At 43.7% G+C, this 20,340-nt stretch overlaps 1 protein-coding gene across 1 annotated transcript in view; it reads right to left on the bottom strand.

Moving 5' to 3' along the window:
* The window catches only part of BBS2 (Bardet-Biedl syndrome 2), a 21,987-nt gene extending 2,100 nt beyond the window's left edge, over positions 1-19,887 (bottom strand). Inside the window, exons 1-16 of the mRNA XM_081920308.1 lie at positions 19,650-19,887; positions 17,660-17,887; positions 16,516-16,641; positions 15,285-15,347; positions 14,386-14,463; positions 12,914-13,018; positions 12,172-12,258; positions 11,341-11,476; positions 10,376-10,515; positions 8,471-8,618; positions 7,201-7,372; positions 5,435-5,564; positions 3,550-3,681; positions 2,460-2,597; positions 1,585-1,697; positions 381-529 (exon numbers count right to left, since the gene is read on the bottom strand). Coding sequence (XP_081776434.1) covers positions 381-529; positions 1,585-1,697; positions 2,460-2,597; positions 3,550-3,681; positions 5,435-5,564; positions 7,201-7,372; positions 8,471-8,618; positions 10,376-10,515; positions 11,341-11,476; positions 12,172-12,258; positions 12,914-13,018; positions 14,386-14,463; positions 15,285-15,347; positions 16,516-16,641; positions 17,660-17,887; positions 19,650-19,766 — 2,062 coding nt within the window. The 5' untranslated portion in view covers positions 19,767-19,887. The remainder of the gene's footprint in view (positions 1-380; positions 530-1,584; positions 1,698-2,459; positions 2,598-3,549; positions 3,682-5,434; positions 5,565-7,200; positions 7,373-8,470; positions 8,619-10,375; positions 10,516-11,340; positions 11,477-12,171; positions 12,259-12,913; positions 13,019-14,385; positions 14,464-15,284; positions 15,348-16,515; positions 16,642-17,659; positions 17,888-19,649) is intronic.
* Between the last annotated feature and the right edge of the window lie 453 nt (positions 19,888-20,340).

Raw genomic sequence — 20,340 nt, forward strand, 5'->3', positions numbered from 1 at the left:
GCAGCAGATTGCCCTCTGCCTTTCAACTGTCTTAGAGGGGCTACTGCAGCTGCTTTAAGAAAGATGAACCACAGGTATAGGCAATGTCCAGAAGAAACCAGATCCTTCTCTTTGCAAGTGCTTTGTTTCTAGTACAGCACTGTTCTTTCAGAGAAACAGCTTCACACTTCCCAAAATGTTACCCTCACTGCAAAACAGAAGCTCTGCAAAAAAATATTCAGCAAATTTCCCTGCTCTTACCGCATGACAAACTAACACAGATTTAATTGCCAGTAGAAAGGAAATGCCAGTATGCCCTTCCCTTAAGCAGCTTGGTGAGTAGCTGCTCTACCTTTTTCCTTCCTACATCCTTTCAAGATACAGTATTCTCAAGCACATACCGCGCAAGCGTCCTGCTCTTTGGATAGCCTGGTTTACTGCCTTGAGGTTATTTAGAAGTTCTGCGTGATTGCTGCAGCGAATATTGTACTGGGACTGCAAATCCCTGTTGAGATAATATAGGTCTTTGTATCGCTTCTTCATATTTTTCCTGTGGGAATAAACACAAAGAGTGTAACTTACAGGCCTTGGAAATAAATCACTGCCCAGAACCAATCCCATTCAGTTGTTACAGGGAATGTGACTAAGATGACAAATATATGATGAAAAAATAAAAAAAAGGGCTCCCAAATGCATGTTTGGGTTAAAAGTGGGTCCTGGCTCTGAGATGAGTGTGTTACAGTAACCATTTATTCACACTGGCCAGGATGCTCTTCAAGAACAGCTTCTGCTGACCTAGGAATTTCAGTACTAAAAACCTCAGCAGATTTCAAGACTCCTCAATCTTCCCACCCACTTGATCTGTATCCACCTTCAGTCTTCCTGGAGGTAATAGGTTAGAGCTACCCCTACCCCTGGCATACATAAAGGGTCTGCTAAGGAGCAGAACAAGCAAACCTGAGCCAAGGCCGCATGAAGAGGAAATTGTTGTGTTTTCTGAAGAAGCTAAACAAGCAAGTGGGACAGCCAATAGCAGTGGAAAATGCTTGGTACTCAAAGCACTCTTGTTTCTTACGTTTATTAAGATGGTTGTTTGAAATTTTGCACACTGCTTTAGTAAATTTTGTGAATTAGATAAGAGAACTGTTTGCATAGTATTATTATTAACAAACAATACAGTGGTGCCTCGCAAGACGAAATTAATCCGTTCCGCGAGTCTCTTCGTCTTGCGGTTTTTTCGTCTTGCAAAGCACGGCTATTAACGGCTTAGCGGCTTTAAGAAAAAGGAAACAAACTCGCAAGACGTTTCGTCTTGCGAAGCAAGCCCATAGGGAAATTCGTCTTGCGGAACAACTAAAAAAACGGAAAACTCTTTCGTCTTGCACATTTTTCGTCTTGCGAGGTATTCATCTTGCGAGGTACCACTATAATGTGATTTATTACCTGCCCTTCACCAGAAAATTCCAGGGTGGCTCGCAACAATACAGTATTTAAAACAGTTTAAACAAGTTACAATCACAAAAATAGGCTGTGCACCCTGGAGCCAGAAAAACAATAGCTAGTCAGAAATATTTATGGAGGAGAGATGACACAAAGCCAACTTACATGTCTCCCATGAGGCGTGAATCTTCTGCTCGAACCAACATGCTGCGAATGAGATTGGAGTGCTCCGCCATATCAGCTGTGAGCTTCTGAGAGAATGTGTGAGAATTATCCACCTACAAAGGAACATCAGTCACATGTTAGGGCAACTAAGGTACACATCAGGTAGCCTCACAAGATTCAAACAATTTTTTTCTATGGAACCCCTGCTAAATCAAGGGTAAAAAACACCCAGAAATAAACTCTGTTTCAGCAGGGAATTGCAATGCAAATCCCTTCCTGATTCTGGAAGAGGTTTGCATGGGATCTGATGATGAGCAGGAGTGAAATTTTGTTCTGTTTGCTTGCATGCTGCTATTCACTGCTGGGAACAGGGACACACAGCAAGTGCAGGATTTAAACCAACCCTAGCATCCACTAGTTGGCATCATGAGTGATGTCAGCTGATGGGCAAGTGGGAATGGGTTGGGGAAAATGGCCTCATGAGCTGACAGGCCAGAGGTTCCTCAACCATGTTAGAAACTTGTTCTCTTGTTAAAAGCAGGTCTCAAATTAGACAGAAACTCTCCAAACAGAAAGCATGGATCTGAATAGCCTGGCTACTGTGAGAGAAGCAGTCGATTCCAAAACATTGGGGGAAACTAGAGCATGGTGCTGTTTCACCTACTATCTAGATAGACCAGTTCCCCATTTCAGATCGCCCAATTTTAGGCAAAAGGATAAACAACATATTCTGCATGCAATTCCTCAAAAACATCCCTTGCACAAGGCCTACTGAAACCAAGGATGTGCTTAGCTCCTATCCATTCCAACTTGTGTAAGTTTATTTCCAGCGTATTGTATCCCTCAGCAGCATTTGGAAACTCTTTCTCACTTACGACAACTAGGGCCTTTCGCATCTCTTCAAAATATGCTGGGAAATCTGCTTCAACCTGCAAGTCTTCAATTGCCCAAAAGGAGGCCATCGACTGAATAATGTCACCAGCCAAGTCAATGTTGTCGGTGTTAATGGAGATCTAACAGGCCAGAAAAAGAACAAGAGACATGTCAGATTTGAACCACTCTCCAGCGCTTCAAAGGATAGTACGCAAATAAATAATTCTGCAAGCACAAGGGTTACTGATAGTACAATAGGACTTCTGCCACTACACTCTGCTGCATGCCCTATACAGTCCCAAAATCAGCTCTGGAGATTGGGGGGGGGCAGAAGAGGGGGAGAACATTCTGTTGCACAAGGAAAAATTCTCACACCAACAGAGCCTTGATGCCATGCTGAATGAACCCAAACACTTCACAACACTAGGGATAAGTGGATTCTCTTGATCCTGAGACTGAATCATTGCTGAGAGCTAATGTAGCCCCAAGCATTCAATTGGGTGGGAGAGTATTGACAGACCCATGTAACAGCAGCAGAGTTTAACGGGGAGGAGGGAGAAAGGCAGTGGTTAAAGAGCTTTTCATTAAGAGGACCCCACAAAAAGCACCATCCTTGTTTGGGACAAACCTCTTTGTCCACTTCAACCCTTATGTCTCTTAGTGTCTAGTTGTCCACTGTGAGGCTTCCAACACATTACTTAAGAATCAACACCAAATAGATGAAGAGGCAGCAGAAAACCACTGCCTGGCCCATTTGAGCAGTTCTCCCCATCACTTTCTCTGTCACCAACTCCGGTGCTCACCTGAGAATCTTGCCACATAGTTCCAATAATGCAGTATGGCAGAAAATCTTTTGGGGGAGGGCAGAATTTCCCTTCCTCTGCAAGTAAGTCCACCAAAGTAATTAACCAAAAATGTTTTTTACTAGCCTACTGGTCATTTGTGGTACACAAAAGAAAAAAGAAAAGAGCTATATTTGCTTTAACTAACATTTCCCTGCTTGGGCACCTTAGGTGAGATTTTGCATTGCCCTAAGACCAAGCCAGTGCCTATTTACAAGACTAATTGCAACACCACAAAGCAAAATGTTACCTCCCCACTGGGCTTCATTTTGATGCACAGCTGCCCCGCGTCACGCAGGGAGGTAAAACAGACTTCAAAGGACTCATTGTGGATCGCCATGTCCTCTGGTAACAGGAAATTTTGTTTCAGCCACATGATGACCTTGGAAACATAAATTCACAACATGAGTAATCTACAAAGGCTTCAAAGCTCTTTTGATGTGGTACGTATACACCACGCCTGGCACAAGGAGCCAGGATGTGCAGCTTTCCATGTCCTGCAAACTGTGAATGCCAGCCTAAGGCAGAACATGCAGCTGCATTCATAAACAGAAAGCATATGAGGAAACCCAAGCGTTTCACCTACCAGGGCATCATTAAGGATCCAGGCTGTATTGCCCCTACCAACACCATCAATGTCTGGCCTTTTCTCAGATTATGCTATGCTCTGGATACAGTGGGATGGAGCCTTAGCTCCTAATGAGGGCTCATGGAGTGGGTAGGGCTGCTGGAAAAGGGAGAGGAGCAAGAGGAACAATGGCTCCTTTTACGTTGATGAGAGGAGCATCAGTGGCAGATGTGGCACCAGGATCAATGGATCTAGGACCAGATCCTTGCACTCTCTCACCACCGGCTACCAAGTGCCACACTCAGACTAGATATTTTATGTTTATCTAATAACCTGCTCCGAGTCTTGCAGGTCAATGACAGGAAGCTCCTGATGAAAAGTTTGCAATTTAGGCAGCATTGCTGCAATGGTGGCAACGATCACCTGCTCCTCCAGTCTGCCTTATACCTCTGGGGGGATGCTAGGAATGAGCTTATGATACCAGGTTTCAGCTCTCAGCCTGACCTACCTAGACTGCTTTGTATTCCTGCTCCCAAAAGTGGCACCTGGTCACCCTGATACATCTCCAACCAGGTTTGTGTTACAAGGTGTGCATCTGACCTACACCAGTGTCCTGGGCACGCCCCCCTCTCTCTTTTAAATTATCCTCAATGGGCAAGAGTGCTGCTATCTGCTACCACCCCTTTTTGCCTCTTTTATAAAACAGGCTACACCCTTTCCTCAAGCAGGAGGCAGATAAACGGTAGAGCAGGATTGCCCTTGCCCAGAATGAAATCTTCCATTTGGTCCAGGGAAGGGGACTTCCCATTCTCACAATTTTCTCTCTTCCCCCGCAGCAAAGTATCAGCACCTACCAATCAGGTCCTTTCCCAGTGCCACAAAACAGGAGGCAAAATTAACAGGAAGACATTTAAAGAACCAGAGAAAAGGTTAAATTAATAACATTTGCATATCGCACTGAGTGAACAGTTATGAACATATGAAGCTGCCTAACACCACTGGACTATTGTCTACTTGGGCTCGGTACTGTATCTGCTACCCAAGAACTAAATGTAGCTTGAGATGCCAGGAACACAATATTCACACCATGCATATAAAGCACTATGATACCACTTCAAACCAAAGAATTCTGAAGCTGTAAGGGTGCTGAGAATTGTTAAGATAACCCTTTTTCCTCTCACAGAGCTAAAATTCTCAGAGTTCAACTGGGAATTGTAGCTCTGTGATGAGAACAGGGATCTAAATAAGATCTTTATTCTAAAAAAAATATCCCAGTTAATCTCTGCCTTGGATTGGATCTGATTTTATGTATGTGTTATTGTTTCAAAGTGTTCTAATATTTATAATTGTTTTTTAAACTGATGTTATAAATGCAACTGTTTTAACTTTCCACATTAGAAACTATATATATATATATGTATATGTATATGTATATGTATATATATGTTACTGTAAATCCCTTTGGGGTGCCTGATGGGAAGTGATTCATAAAAGAAGTAAAATAATTAATAAATACACATTTAAAGTATTAACTACATCAGGGTTGAGAAGAGAATTGAAGACTTACTGTTTGCACCCTCTCACTGATTGTGAATCGTACAAAGCTTAAAGGACCAGGAGCAGAGTCTGGACTACTCAGAATATACATTGAGAAGCGAGGGAGTTGCCTTGACAGCTCAAAGACATGGAATTGCATGCTGGAAAGACACCCAACAGAACAATCAAGAGGACTCAGCTGGTATCACATGGTTTCTGGCATAAAAATGCACCTAAATAATTCATGATCCCTGCTACAGAATTCTCCAAAGCCCCAGTTCCTGCACTGGCTAGCATCACAAAAAGTTGATCTGGAAATGAAAACAATGATGAGCTCCAGCTTATTTTTCTTTTATTCTAAGTTACAAGCTAGTATCCACTTTCATGTTAGTATCCACAACAGTTTGCCCAATCATGCACTCTACAACAGAAGTATACAGAACTACTTAACTATGTTGACCATGTAGAATACAGAGTAATGATTTAATAGAAACTATTGCTAAAGTCTCTAATATGTATCAAAGTCCTGGAAACCTGAGCTTTTGTTTTTTTAAAAAAAGAGCAAGTTTCTAGACCTCAGGGATACACAGATATATTTTAAGGGGTGATGGGAGTATGTGTTCAAGATTCTTAGGCAAGTAGGGGGTTCTCATTGGTCAAAGAGAGAATTCTGTTTTGCTCTTTACAACTCATTATCCCTTCCTTCTCCCCATGTGCCCCCAAACCGATTCTAACTTCTATAATCCTTACTGCTTCCTAATGTGTCATTATGTCCATTTCCTCCCTGTACTGCCAGGATTGTATATACCTGGCACTAAAAGCCCAAACCACACCTAGGCAATGCAAAGAGCAGCAGAACAGAGTGCTTTATACCTCACAGATCTGACTTCCCTATATCAAAGAAGGTAGGATTAGAGCCAATTTGCTTCTGTGTTAAAGATGCTGATAAGTCAGTATCGCATATGAGATTGTTATGGCAGAGCATCCAAATGAGGGGGGACGGGATGCTGCACTTTACTGATGCACATATTATTTCCAAAACTTTCATTTGGATTTGTACCAAATTTAGAATATTTTGGAAAAGACAAGACAGATGAAGGGACAAGGGAGAGATAGACACATGGATGTTCAGGACAGAAGCCTTCTCAGTCTACTGTAGGCCATGACCAAAGCTTCCTTTGAATCCTAATTGTCAAGCAAATACCATATTTTTCGCCCTATTGCACGCACCGGCCCATAGGACGCACCTAGTTTTTTGGGGGGGGAATAAAGGGGGGGAAATATTCTGCCCCCCCCCAACCGCGGATATCTGCCCAAAGCGCGGGGCGCTCTGCTTCAGCTCACCCCGCGCTCCGGGCAAGCAGGCTGCGGATATCCCCTTCACTTTTGGAGGGGAAAAAGTGTGTCCTATAGGGCGAAAAATACGGTAGATTCCACAAGATCATGAGAATGACTTTGCAGCAGGGGGAAAGGGTGCTTTGACTTCTTTAACACCAAAAGAATGAACAGATCCAATATACATAATCCAGTTCTGTACTGATTAATTGTTCAAAACCTTCCCCATTAAAATATGCATATAAATTGAAAATGCTGAAGCTGGTATTTGTGGGCTCAAAGGACTAAGCAAAGACTATTAACCCACATGATTTAGACCGTACTGTTCCCCAAGCAGAGAGCATGAGTGAAGATGCACCCCATCAAAGTGATAGTGAACAGGCAGCTCAAGCAAATGTGTCAAACACACACACACACCTAGATAAAGCCTCTTTTGTATCTACCGGCCAGCATCACCCTTACCTATTCTTGTAGCCGACAAAGGCCTTGATGTTCAGCTCCACTGGAACATCTTTGGGAGGGGTGAGGGGAATTTTAATGCGGCTCGAGAGGTTCTGAAGACTAGGGTGGATCACATGACTCTCACCTTCAAATATTCCTTCAGCAAAGATCAGCACCGCTCGGATGATTGTGTCTTAAAGGGGAGAAAAGACCGGACCAATTAGTGGCTTTTCTTTGGCATGGCTTTCAAAATTAAGCAGGGGGGGAGGAGGGTACTATAATGTAGATTTGATGGTGCACCATCTTTTGCCAAAGTTTGCTGCATAGTTAAAGACAATGAAAGCAATACAGTAACTGACAACTATGAAGGAATCTTATAAAAGTACAATAGGAGCCACTGTTATCAGAATCCTTCATAATTACCCATTATTTTCTCTTCTTTCTCCAATACCTTCCAATCTTTGGGCTTGCAATAAATATACTAGTGCTTAGGTGATGAGGGTGTGTATGACCCAGATATTATTAACCTTCATAAAACAGACACCATATGAACACACTCCCCTTCAGGGTGCGATTCACAGCATCTAAGATTCATTGAAACTCTCCAGTGAGTACCAGAAAGACAGCAATAGCTATTTAGAGTGCTGAGTGATTTTAAACATTCCTCTTCCAAGGCCCGACAAGCTTCTCTAGGACGGGGCAGAAACAATTAAAGGGAACCAAAAGAGAAGCAGGGTCAACTTCTGCCTTTTTAGAGTGCTGCTGTCCAAACATTTGCAGAGAAAAGAAAAAAGCAGGGCTATTCCAAGCCTTATGCCGTATGCCTTATGCCATTTATGCCTTTTATCTTATGGCATATATGCCTTATGCCTTGTAAGCCTTGTGCCTTTTATGCCATGTATTCCCCTTATGCCACCTAGTGCTAACCATATATCTTTGCAACGTGGGATGCCTCCCAAACAATCTTGCTTCTTGCCAAAGAGTAGTTCAGTGTAATAAGGATTCAGAACCCTGTATCTTCGAACACAAAAGGATGCTAAAAGCTTAAAATAGTGAGCATTCTTCAGACCAAGAATCCCAAATATATGTATATTCCATGCATGGATAGCTGAGAAAGCTTAAAGGCTGAAAAGCTGCTCTTCCATGTATCATGGAGGCCTCCTGCATGCCAATCTGAGAAATGATCCAAACAGAAGGAAATATGCACCTCAGGACTGGAAAGAGCTGAAACAAGAGCTAGAAAGCATAGGTTAACCTATGGAAATAAGCTTTTGGACTAAACCTTTCTCACCATTGGACGTGGAAATACATAATTCAACGTGAGCAGATTCACTATCTGAGCCCAGATTGACCGAGAGTGCTGTTTGGAGCTGGGTGTTTGCAGGAATCACACCCCTTTGTCCATCCATCTCATTCACTTGGGTGTTTAGTTCCACTTGCTGTAAAACATGATTCCAAATTCAACCATTTCAAAAGCTGGATTATTTGCGAGTGTAATTTCAGAAGTGATCAAACAAAACACATCCAAAACTGGATTACGTGTCCTGGAAAGGCATTGAATTGCAACAGCTTTCATTAGTATTCACAGAATATTTTAGCTATGCTTCTATTTCTTTTACTGAGGCATACAGCTCTGACATCAGGGGTGGATGGTTATTAAAGCTGCCTTCTGAAGTTCCCCAAAGGAAATGTGAACCCAGGAAATGTAAACCCAGTCAATACTACCAAAAGTTGCTGCTTCTGATCTGCTGTTCTGCATCAACAACCCTTGTTTAGATGACCAGAAATTCCACATTTCTTTTTGGTGTTGGAATACTGGTCAATTGACCACCTGTTTATCTGACTGCAGACAAATACAGTCATACCATGAATACACTTCGGGTTAGGCAAATTCAGGTTGCACTCCGCGGCGACCCAGAAGTAACTGAGCACGTTAACTCCGGGTTTCGCAGCGCACGCATGTGCAGACCATCAAAATGACATCACGCGCATGCGCAGAAGCGCCGAAACATGACCTGTGCACGCGCAGACGCACGGACACAGGTTACATTCGCTTCAGGATGCGAATGGGGCTCTGGAACGGATTCCGTTCGCATCCCGAGGTACCACTGTACTCCATGAAGTCACAAATAGCTGGCTGTTTCCCGGTGCATCATGAGGTGCATCATGTGGTCACTGGACAGCAACAGCAAGAATGCCCAGACCCAGGCAGTCAGTGATATCCTCTCTCTCTTCTCCACACACCCCCAACTCTCCATTAGGAGAAAGCACTCCTGTTCTGCAACTGTCAGCAGAGAGCTTCTTCTGTCATCTCCTCTCCCCATTAAGCCATAAAAACCAACTTCTTCTTCTGACCTGACTATAACTGAAGTACCTCTGAATAGAGACAAGACCACAGAAAAGTTCAGGAGGAAGAATGAAGCAAAAGGACATGAGAGCCATTACAAGGACACAGGTCACCCAGTGTGTGTGGAAGGCAGGACTACTATCATAGTGTTCACTGCATCTGAGGTGGAGAGGAAGGCCTCCATGTGACCTGTAATAATGCTCTGTAATATTTATGGGAGCCACTGAGCACAGTCATTTTCTAGAATATGGCAGGTTTTGTTTATGTAATCATCAAATTCAGGTTTTTACTTTCTAAGAAAATAGTGCTAACATTCTATTAGTTGACAACAACCCTGTTCACATGTAGTGGTAAGCCACAGTTAAAAACAAACAATAGGTTACCCAGAACAACATGCTGCTCAAATTGTGCCCACCCTGCTCCATTTTGTGGGGAGACAACAAACCACAGCACTAGTTTAACGTTATGTGCAAATGAGGGTTTGTGATTTGTTTCTGTCCAAACATATGACCATGTGTTACTCTGCACTGAAATGGTAACTCAAGTTTAAACTGCTTATAAACCCCAGTTTAGTACTGGACTTGTGAGGTCTTAATTCACCTCCCTGATCAGCTAAATTTAATCAGTTGTCTAGATGTTTTATCACTCATTCTCCATTCCCTCTCTACAAAACGGGAAGAATGTCTAAATAAAGTAAGAGGCAGGGTCGTCTCTAATGTTGGAATACAGTAGATGAATAGTCGGTTCTCTTTTAAGTCTTAAGTTGTACCCAACTGCTTGTGCTAGGAATATTCAGGTTTTACTCTGAACTGAGATCAGAATCAGACCCTCCCACTCACACAGTAATACCTTTGTGTTTTCTTCATAATTTCTTAACTCAAGCAGGAGATTTTGTTTCTTTTGACTAAGCTCTCTAATCAGGTCCTGGTCCACACTGGTGTCCATCAGTTTCCCCTTCATCTCTTGGCTAGCTGGCAGGTAGCCTCGCACTGCACAAAAGCAAAGCAAAAATATTTGCCGGGCCACCTAGAGGGGCTCTTGACAGAGAAAAGTTGTCACTACACAAGAACAACTCATTAGAAAAAAAGGAAAACTAAAACAACTCCTTTTGAAGCACAGAATTAATGGAAGTCAATGTATCATTCCAAAGAACACCATCATAAAGCAAACCCCTGTTCCAAAAAGGTAGCAGGCTGCAGACTACATTTCCAACCCATTAAGTTCCTGCCCACTGCCACAATCACTCTGCAGTATGACAAGTCCTGGTCCAAGGCCTCCCTCCCTCCCACACATGCAGAAAGTGAGAGACTCCAGTTAAAGAGCAGAATCAAAGTAAATAACATAGAACTGCGTGGCATCCCCAAGTATCTTATGTAGAATGTTTGCCTGCATAAACACAACCAGACTGTTAGCTGAATTTAGGTCCCACAGGAAAGTTAATGGTGAGTTAATCTGTCCCATTGATTTCAATGGGAGCTAAGTGCAAGTGCATCCAACTTGTGGGTTTTTTTTCTCTCAATGTGCTAAAGCATACAACTTGCAGCTGTGCACCAATGTTCCACAAGGACTCACAGAAAACACAGGGATGAGTGCTTGCATGAAACAGCTGCATGCTGCAAGATCCAGTGTAAATTCTATCCAATTTCATCCCAAGTCCTCTGTATACCCTAAGAAAGCCGGTTTTGGCAGGCTAGACAACATATCTGGTTGCTCTGGGAGCAACAAAACATTTCTAACTTAATACAAACAATCACACAGTTCAACTCATATTGGACAAAAGGCCTTAAACCTGCAAAGGGGATTCATGCTCTTACCTTCACCATCAACAGAACAGCAGATTAACTCTGTATTGCCATCCTTTCGATAATCACCCTGCACAATTCCTGCAATTGAGGAAGCAAAATTATCCTTGAAGATGACCTCTCCAGTTCTGTCACTACGTGCATCAACCTGTAACACAAAGCATTCCCCAAGTCAGCATTAAAAGAAAATGAGGGGGTGAATTAACCATGTTAATTCTATCCAGAAGTAAGTCCTACCAGGTATAAATGAGGCTTACTTCCAGGGAGATGTTCATAAGGCTTAGGACTGGAGCCTAAAATTCTTAATATCAAGGCTGCATGACTGCCACAAAACATTGCTTGTAACAAAGAGCCTGAGAATCCCAAGTTTTAATGTATTTTTAAAAACCTCGAATTCACATTGTTATAGAGGAAAGGCTTTTTTAAAATGGGAAATTTCTGTTCAAGACTACATATTTTACAGGGTTTCTAGGTGTACAGGGTTTCTAGGTGTACAAAATTTCAATCAGTTCACATCAAAATCACTCCTGAGGGTCATTTGCCCTTCTGCATATGTATTTCAACAACTTTCCTTTTCATAATCTTTAACAAAAAAATAGTCACTTTTTTGCAGGGGGGAAACAGCCAAAAGAAAAAAAATCCATTTAAAAATTCTATGAAGATTTGCCTACTACATATTCTAACTGCAGGAGATGATTTATCTAGCTGCAAAATTCCAAACAATGCCAGCAGTATCTTGTAGTGGTCTCTGGATAAGGCCTGGTGACATCTAGCTGGAAAGAAGTATCATACTCGTAAAAGGGAGGGAGAATTGCATAAATGACAACTGTTGCATAAGCTCACCTTCCCGCTGGACCAGCCAGTGATCAGCTCACACACCCCATCAGAGTTGATATCATATGCATGTATACTCATTGCCTGATTTTTAGACTGGAGGGAGGGAAAAATAAAACTATTAAGTCAACCAAGTTCCTGGGACTAACTTTAAGCTTTTCACACATCTAATGGTGGGGAGAGGCTAATGTAGCATAGCAGCCAAGACCAAGAGAAATCCTAGGTTCAATTTTTGCCAACTACCACAAGCTCATTGGGTAGCTCCAGGCAAGCAGCACACATGCGCTCTCCTCCCCACCAACCAGACAGAGTGCTACTATCCTGCCCCACAGAGTTGATGCATGGATGACTGAGGTAACATATATGAAGTGCCTTGAACATTCAGAAAGGACTATACAAATGTACTGATAAATTATATAGCACTTCTCAAGTGTTCAAGTGCTCCATATGCATCATTTCATTCATCCCTGCTGCAACCCTGTGGGGTAAGTCAGAACTGCTATGGTTACACTAATAGATATGCAAAGCTAAACTATTAATGTGTATAAGTTAGATGGTTTGTTTAGTTACTTCACAAGATTTATATACCACTTGATTGTAATAAAAATGTTATAATCCAACAAAACATTTTCATGATGAACCTGACAAGCAGGCCTCAATAGCATTCATTCATTGCAACTGGATGCCCCCAAATGCCCCCCCCCACATTTCTGACTTTACCCCTTCTTGTTTTCAGTGTGATCATACTAACTTTAATTCTCCAGTAGCGGGCTGTCCGATTATAAATGCCAACTGTTCCATTAGAGAGGGCATAGCCAAAATGACTGCTGCACATCGGGGTTAGCGCAGTAACAATCTGGGAAAGGAAGGGAACAGTTTAGCAACACCTGCTACAGCAAAACAGTAAATAGTTGGATAAGCCAAACCACTTCTATCAACCTGATACCCTTCAGCTAAATTTGTAGGATATTGGCGCTATTCACATTCATTAACTATGCTGTTTCAACAAGCCTATCACAGCAAGATTCAGAATGCCAACAGTACATTCAAAATGCTTTCTGCTAAGGCTAATTCTGCCAGGGGTGGGCAACCTTTTCTTTTCCTGTCAAGAGCCACAGGCCCTCAGAGGTAGGAACATATAGCGAGTTAAACCCCTGGGTCCACCTAGCTCAGCGTTGTCTACACAGACTGACAAAAGCTCTGCAGGATTTCAGGCAGGGGACATTCCCATCACTACCTGGAGATGCCAGGAATAAAATCTGGGACCTTCTATTTGGAAAGCAGTTGCTCTACCACAGAACAACAGCTTCTCCCCATGTAATCTGTTGGAGGCCATATTCCAACTGTATGCAGGGCCCAAGCCAAAAGTGGACAGGGACACTCCATTCCTCACCTGCTCTCCCCTCCTCCTCCCTTTCTCTCAATCTTCCCTCCATCTTTCTCCCTGCCTAGTTGGCTGCTGGGGAAGAAACAGACTGCTCTTGCCACAAGTCTGATGAAACTAGTTCTTGAAACTAGACCACCCGTTTTGTAGTCTGCTGAGTTTGTTCTTTTTTTCAACCCCCATTTTAAATTGACCGAAAGCAGTTGTATTAGAATCAGTGAGGGCCAACCCAGTTGGGCTGCTTCTGAAAGAAAAGGCATATTGAATGAGGATCAGTTGCCAGTGGTTCCTGGGTCAAATCCAGCCCCTCACTCCATCCTGATTACCAAGTGAGATGCAATGACTTGCCTGGGGGAAGGGGTGTGAGAAGAACAGAGCCATGAATATTCCCCCAAAAAGGACAAGATCGTACCAAGCCACTTTGTAGTGCAATGTCTTCCTAGGATGAAAGCTACATATCTAAACTCTCAAAGTAATACCTGCTCAGATCAGACAAGTTTCCCACTTTGTTACCAGCCTTGGGAGAGGCAACCAATCGAAGTAATGATGGGAATTTCCATCCCAAATCCCTTATTACTTTCCTTAAATAAGACCTCAGGCAAAGCAACTACCTGAAGGAGGTAGCATCAAAGGAGCCTGTTGAGGCAGGAATGATTACCATGGAATAAATAAATAAAATAAGAATCTTAAAACACTTCTCATCTGTTTGAAGAAACTGTTCTAGAGTCAAAAATTGTATGGCCATCTTGTAATACCACATTCACATATTTCTCTTATCTTCCTATTCATATTAAATCCTTTGGCACATTTTTTTATTCCAATTTACTATTTCCCTTTACCTCAGTCTCTGACATTTCTGCCACAATCTCATCTTCTTTAAAAACCCTAATGTCAAAATCCTCAGATCCAACGAGCAGCTAAACAAAAAAAAAGAACAACAAACATTTAATACATGGTATCACATGCCCACAAGAACCAGTCTCCCTGGCAAACCAACCCAGTCTTAGAAACCCAAGTCCAGAAATCTGAGCCCACTTTCTCTGCAACTTTAAGAGCCTGTGTGTGCTACCTCATTTTACTCACATTTTTACTCTATTTTACTCAAAAGGACTGTCTACTCACATGGCTAATGTAATATGTGAGCTGGGATCTTCTAGATCATAGCTTCAGCAACTTCTTAAAACATTTAGGCTCTGAAATATATCCCTGATCTTGGTTGCAGCAACTTCTGGAAGTGGTCAGCTCAACATGAGGTTCATTACATCCATGAATGAAAATGCAGTGCAAAGTAACTCATGACCAGACTTGAGGTATTTAGGGAACCAATTTCTGGACAGAATTCTTCACTGAGCCTGAACCTTAAGTATTACAACCAATTATTAAAATACATGTCAGATCAGGAATGTCAGTTCTAACTACCAAACTGCACAGCACAGGAATAAGTATAACTTAGTGCATGAAAAATGTGGCTTTAGATTACAAGGATACACTCCCCTTGCCTAGGGAGAGATCAGTGGGGTGCTCTGCCCTCACACGCATGGCTCTTCCAGCAAGTCTGCTTGCATTCCTGCCCTGGGAAGGGGATAGGCTGGGAAAGTTGTTGAGACACACAGTTCAAAACATTACCACTAGGGGCGCCTCAGCAGGTCACATAAAGCAAGGGCCATAAATGCAAAATCTGCTTCTTCAAGAAAAGATATAAGCAAGTTCCTGCAACACACAAAACAAAACCACTAACCTCTTTCTTTCCATCACCATCAAAGTCACACAGTGCCAGTGAGCGGACATTGTCACCAGTGACCTATAATCAAAAAATTTAAAATGGCAGTGTCTCTACTTATTTAGCCTCACACTAATTCTTGTATTAACAGAACATTTTAAATGCTGCTAGCTAGTATCTTGGACTGAGTAAGGGTTGAACATCCAGCAACAGTGTCTCTGCCCAGTGCAAGTACAGTGGTACCTCGGGTTACAGATGCTTCAGCTTACAGACTCCGCTAACCCAGAAATAGTACCTCGGGTTAAGAACTTTGTTTCAGTATGAGAACAGAAATCGCACAGCAGCAGCATGGCAGCAGCGGGAGGCCCCATGAGCTAAAGTGGTGCTTCAGGTTAAGAACAGTTTCAGGTTAAGAACAGACCTCCAGAACTAATTAAGTTCTTAACCCGAGGTACCATTGTATAGGCAAAGTCTTCCTCCCCAAAAGGGCTATAGGCAGAGCTTCCCTTTATTATACACAGCTACACACTCCAAGATACAGACAAAAGAGGTATTTAATCTCCACAAACCCCTTTTTTCCCTCTCTCTCTCTCTCCCCCCCCCCACACACACAGATTAACAGCCACAGAGACTCCCCTCTCCCACATTTCAACCAGCTAATTTTCATGAGCACTAAGATGCATGGTGAAGTTTCCAGTAGTCTATAGTAGCTATTCTTGGGAGGGGGTGGAGAGAGTATAAAGAGCCCACTGTCAGTGTCTCTACTTCATGGGTAGGCAAACTAAGGTCCGGGGGACGGATCTGGCCCAATTGCCTTCTAAATCCAGCCCGCAGATGGTCCAGGAATCAGCGTGTTTTTACATGAGTATAATGTGTGCTTTTATTTTAAATGCATCTCTGGGTTATTCGTGGGGCATAGGAATTCATTCATTCATTTATTTTTTTCAGAATATAGTCTGCCCCCGCAGGTCTGAGGGACAGTGTACCAGTCCCCTGCTGAAAAAGTTTGCTGACTCCTGCTCTACTTGGCCAGGTGAAAGTAGCTAAGATGCATAATAAGGGAGAGTGGGCCACTTGGGGGGAGAGGCTGGTGAAAAGCCCCAATGGGCTGGAAAAGGAACTGAGAGGCCTTCAGTTCCACCAGAGGCAGTTTTAGGGTAGTGTGACTGGTTTGGGCACACTGGATGCTGTGTTGCATTAAGTGAAATATAAATATTGTCCAATACCAAAAACATAAAACTGCCCTCACCGTCCAGAAAAGGTCTTTTCCTTCATGATTAAAGCCTTGCAAGGAACAGTTCCCACCAATAATAGCAAGAGGTGAAGAAATATCTCCTAAGGTTCCAAGCACTATCGTGTTTGCTCCATCAGGTACCTTCAAAGAAAAAAATATAGAAATATAGTAACTCTGCCCCCTCTGCAAACAATGCACAGAGAAGCATATTATGTAAACGAGAATGTTCAGAACCAGGCAATTTCAGGTTTCAAAAGAAAACAGTAAAATCTATGTTATATTAAATGATACATGGTAAAAAGGGAATCTTTAGGTACCGCAGCCTTAAGAGTGACTGTGAGTGACCATGTCATGCCCATGTTCTTGGGCTTAAACTCTCTGACTCCAGAGCGACAGCACAGCAATCCCAATTCAACTGTGTTTCAGAGGATTCCTAGGAAGTTTTTAGAGGGTTCCTAAGACAGACAATCAGTAATAGTGGACATTCTTCCCTGAAAACCTTATGCCCATAGCGACTAATATTATTTTTCAATGTACAACTACAGGGAGTGTACTGGATGTGTTGGGTGTGCGCTCAGTTCACACAGAGCAGCAGTGAGGCCCAAAAGGCCAGCCTAGTGTTTTCTTTGAGTGTATGCCTTAGATCAATGGTAGGGGAACATTTCTGGGGACCACATACTAGTGGTGGGCAGAGCAAAAGGCAAGAAGCAGGCAGAAGAGGTACAACTCTTACCTTTGTATTGTGGGAACATCCCAGCCACACAAGAGGCTTCTACACACACCTTCCTCCATCCAGGCAAGCAAGAGGCATTGTAAAGGTTCAATAACACATTCCAGCCAAAAATACTTAAAGGCGCAGCTCAGGACTAGTTAAGAGTGTGACCTTGAGAGAGTCTTAAGGGCTGGAGGGTCACAACTGGCCCCTGGGACTGAAATTCCTTACTCCTGCCTTAAACAATGTCTCCACAGTCTGTGCAACAAGTTGGAGTTTCTCAGCATACAAGTCAATGTGTAAAGTGTAGCCCAAAGACTGATTAAGTTTGAAAAACACTGGTCCAGTCCCACTGCATTCTATGAACAAATTCAAGTATTCAAACTGCTTAAACACTGAGGGCGGGAGGGCAGGGGGGAAAAGGACAAACAAGAGGAATTAACTTACCCCTGCATAAAACAAGTCAGCATTGTTGTGCACATCATATGCCAACAAACTGGTCCGTGTGCCAATGAGAAGGGAATCGCAGCCAAGGTCGGGGTTCAGCTGTCCTGCAGTTAAACAGCTGACTGCCTCATTAACGTTCAGAAGAGAAATATCAGCATCCTGGGCACTGGGCACTAAACGGTTTGAACCAATACGCTGGCCACGTGCATGAGGATTGTGAATAAAAACCTGGGGGTGGGGAGACAGAAATTTGAAAACAGTAAACAATGGTGTTGTTTTTTCATGATGCAAGAAGAGCCCCTCTGAATCAGACCAAAGGCCTGTCTAGTCCAACATTCTGTTTTCCACAAATGCCAAGCAGATACACTGATGGGAAGCCCACGTGCACGGAAATGAGGCAATAGCCCTCTCCAGCTGTTATTCCCCAGCAAGTGGCATTCAGAGACATACCTGGAAACAGCTTACAGACATCATTAGTTAATGGCAAAAATAAGGCACTCTAAATGTGCTCAGAGGTACCCACACCTTATAGAGTCACTTCACTGGGGACAGAAATAACCCCAATAGAAAGTTTCTTCTTCAAAACTGAACTCCCTTCCTAGCATCTCTGGGGCAGGGATAGGGAACACGTGGTCCTCCAGATGCTGTTAAGACTCCATCAGTCTCAAGCAGAGTGGTCAGTGGTTTGGGATGGAAGCTGTGGTTCAGCAATATCTGAAAGATCACAGCCTCTAGCATACATCTCTGTAAATGAATGTACATGAACACCAAGGCACAATAGTACATATCCTTAACACATTTGGCAAATTACAGCTGCTAAGGTGCATTTTGAAGTGCTTGGCAATTATGCATCTTTAACCTAAACAACATAAGATCTCGTTGGTTTTTAAATCAGGGCCACACAGGTGATTGCCAAGTAAATAAAAACAGCAGCACCAGGGAGACCTTGACAACGTGTAGCAGTTAAAAGAGATGGCATTCCTAAGTGATCTGTGGGATGATGTCAAGGCACTGTAGAGTAGTGGTTATACAGTGCTGGTCTAAGACTGGGAAGAAGCAGTTTCAATTCTCTCACTTGGCATGCTGATCACTGGCAAAGACTACTGTTAGTGATTTCACAGCACTTCCAGAACAGGGGCGTAATAGCATACAACAGGTTGTTGAGAATTACAAAGGGGATGCTGGCAACAGGTCTTTTTTCCTTACTGGATTTTGTTCAGAAAGGATAAACCCAAAATAATTTGAGGGTTGCGGGGGAGGGGGAATGACAAGGATGTTTTGGGAAGGAACATAATTCAGTGGTAAAGCATCTATCTGACGTGCATGCAAAAAAGCCCAGATTCAACCCCAGGCATCTATAGGTAGGGAAAAGGAACACTTCTGCCGGAAACCGAGAGTGACTGCCACTCAGCAGATACAAGACTTAGTTAGATGGACACAAAAGGTCTGACTCACATAAGACTGTGTCCCACGTTCCTTTGTGGACACTATAAAATAAATATAGAAAGGTATGCTTAAGGAGCACGGATCCCTTAATAAACACTTGCCTGGAAGCCCAGGGACTCTAAATTCCATGACCTTAAAGCTAACCCCACACTTGAAAAGGGATAAGCCAGCCCTGCTGCATTTGGGACTCTCTTGCTCATCCTGCTGCGTGAGGCTCATGACTTCTGCCTCTGGCCCAAGTCCTGCCCACGGCCACCTAACAGGGTTGTTGCAGGAGGAAAATGGAAGGGAGGAATTGCATTCTGCCTTGCATTCCTCGAAACTGCACACACAGGATACACATATATCAAGTACACACTTTGCATTTGCTTCTGTGAAATAGCCGCGGGGCGGGGGGAGGGGGGCGTTTTTGCAGAATATGCGCCCACTTCACAGGCTTTCCAAAGGAAAAGGGCCATCCGAAACGGAGGAGCCTCGGCCGGGGGAAGTTAAGCCCCGCAGCCCGCACCACCCACCAGGCGGGGGGCGCCGGTCCTCGCGTTACCTTGCCAGCCTGCGTGGCCGCCGTCAGACACGGGTGGGTGCCGTCATACTTGCCCACCGCCACCATGCGCGGCAGGATCTTGTGGTTCAGCTTGAGCGTGAAGACGGGCACCAGCATGGCGGCAGCGAAGGTAGGCCGAGCCGACCCAGACAAGAAGAGGGACCGCAGCTAACGCCGCAGCTGACAGGCCCGGTCGCGCTTGGCCGTAGCGTCACGACGGCGACGTGGCGGCCATGTTGGGCCGTTGCTATGGAAACGGCGGTCGCGAACGAGAAGGGTGTGGGCGAGGCCCAGCTGACTCGTGGGTGGGGAGGGGGGCGCGCCTGGGCAGAAGGGCGAGGAGGTGGGGCTCCTCCTGCCGAGATCACAAAACCCTTATGCTAATCCATGGCGTCATCGCATATGGAATACCGTTTGCGGCCTCGAAAAGGATGTTGTTCACAAGTGACGCTGACACCAAACCCCACACGTACACTAAGTAGAAAAATAGAAGCGTTGCCGCCGCACCACATGCACCATCCCCACACCGTCCCCCTTTCCTTCCCAACCTAATACTGCATGCAACACTAAATGCCTCACAACAAATGTAGCTGATCTGTAGTAAACACAACTTGGGGGGGGGGGGAGAGAGAGACAGTGCGAGAATTTTTGAAAGCTAAGAAAGCTTTAATAAAAAATATTTTTAGAAAAT

This window comes from Podarcis melisellensis (assembly GCF_964234715.1).
Source record: "Podarcis melisellensis genome assembly, chromosome: 8".
Lineage (NCBI taxonomy): Eukaryota > Metazoa > Chordata > Lepidosauria > Squamata > Lacertidae > Podarcis > Podarcis melisellensis.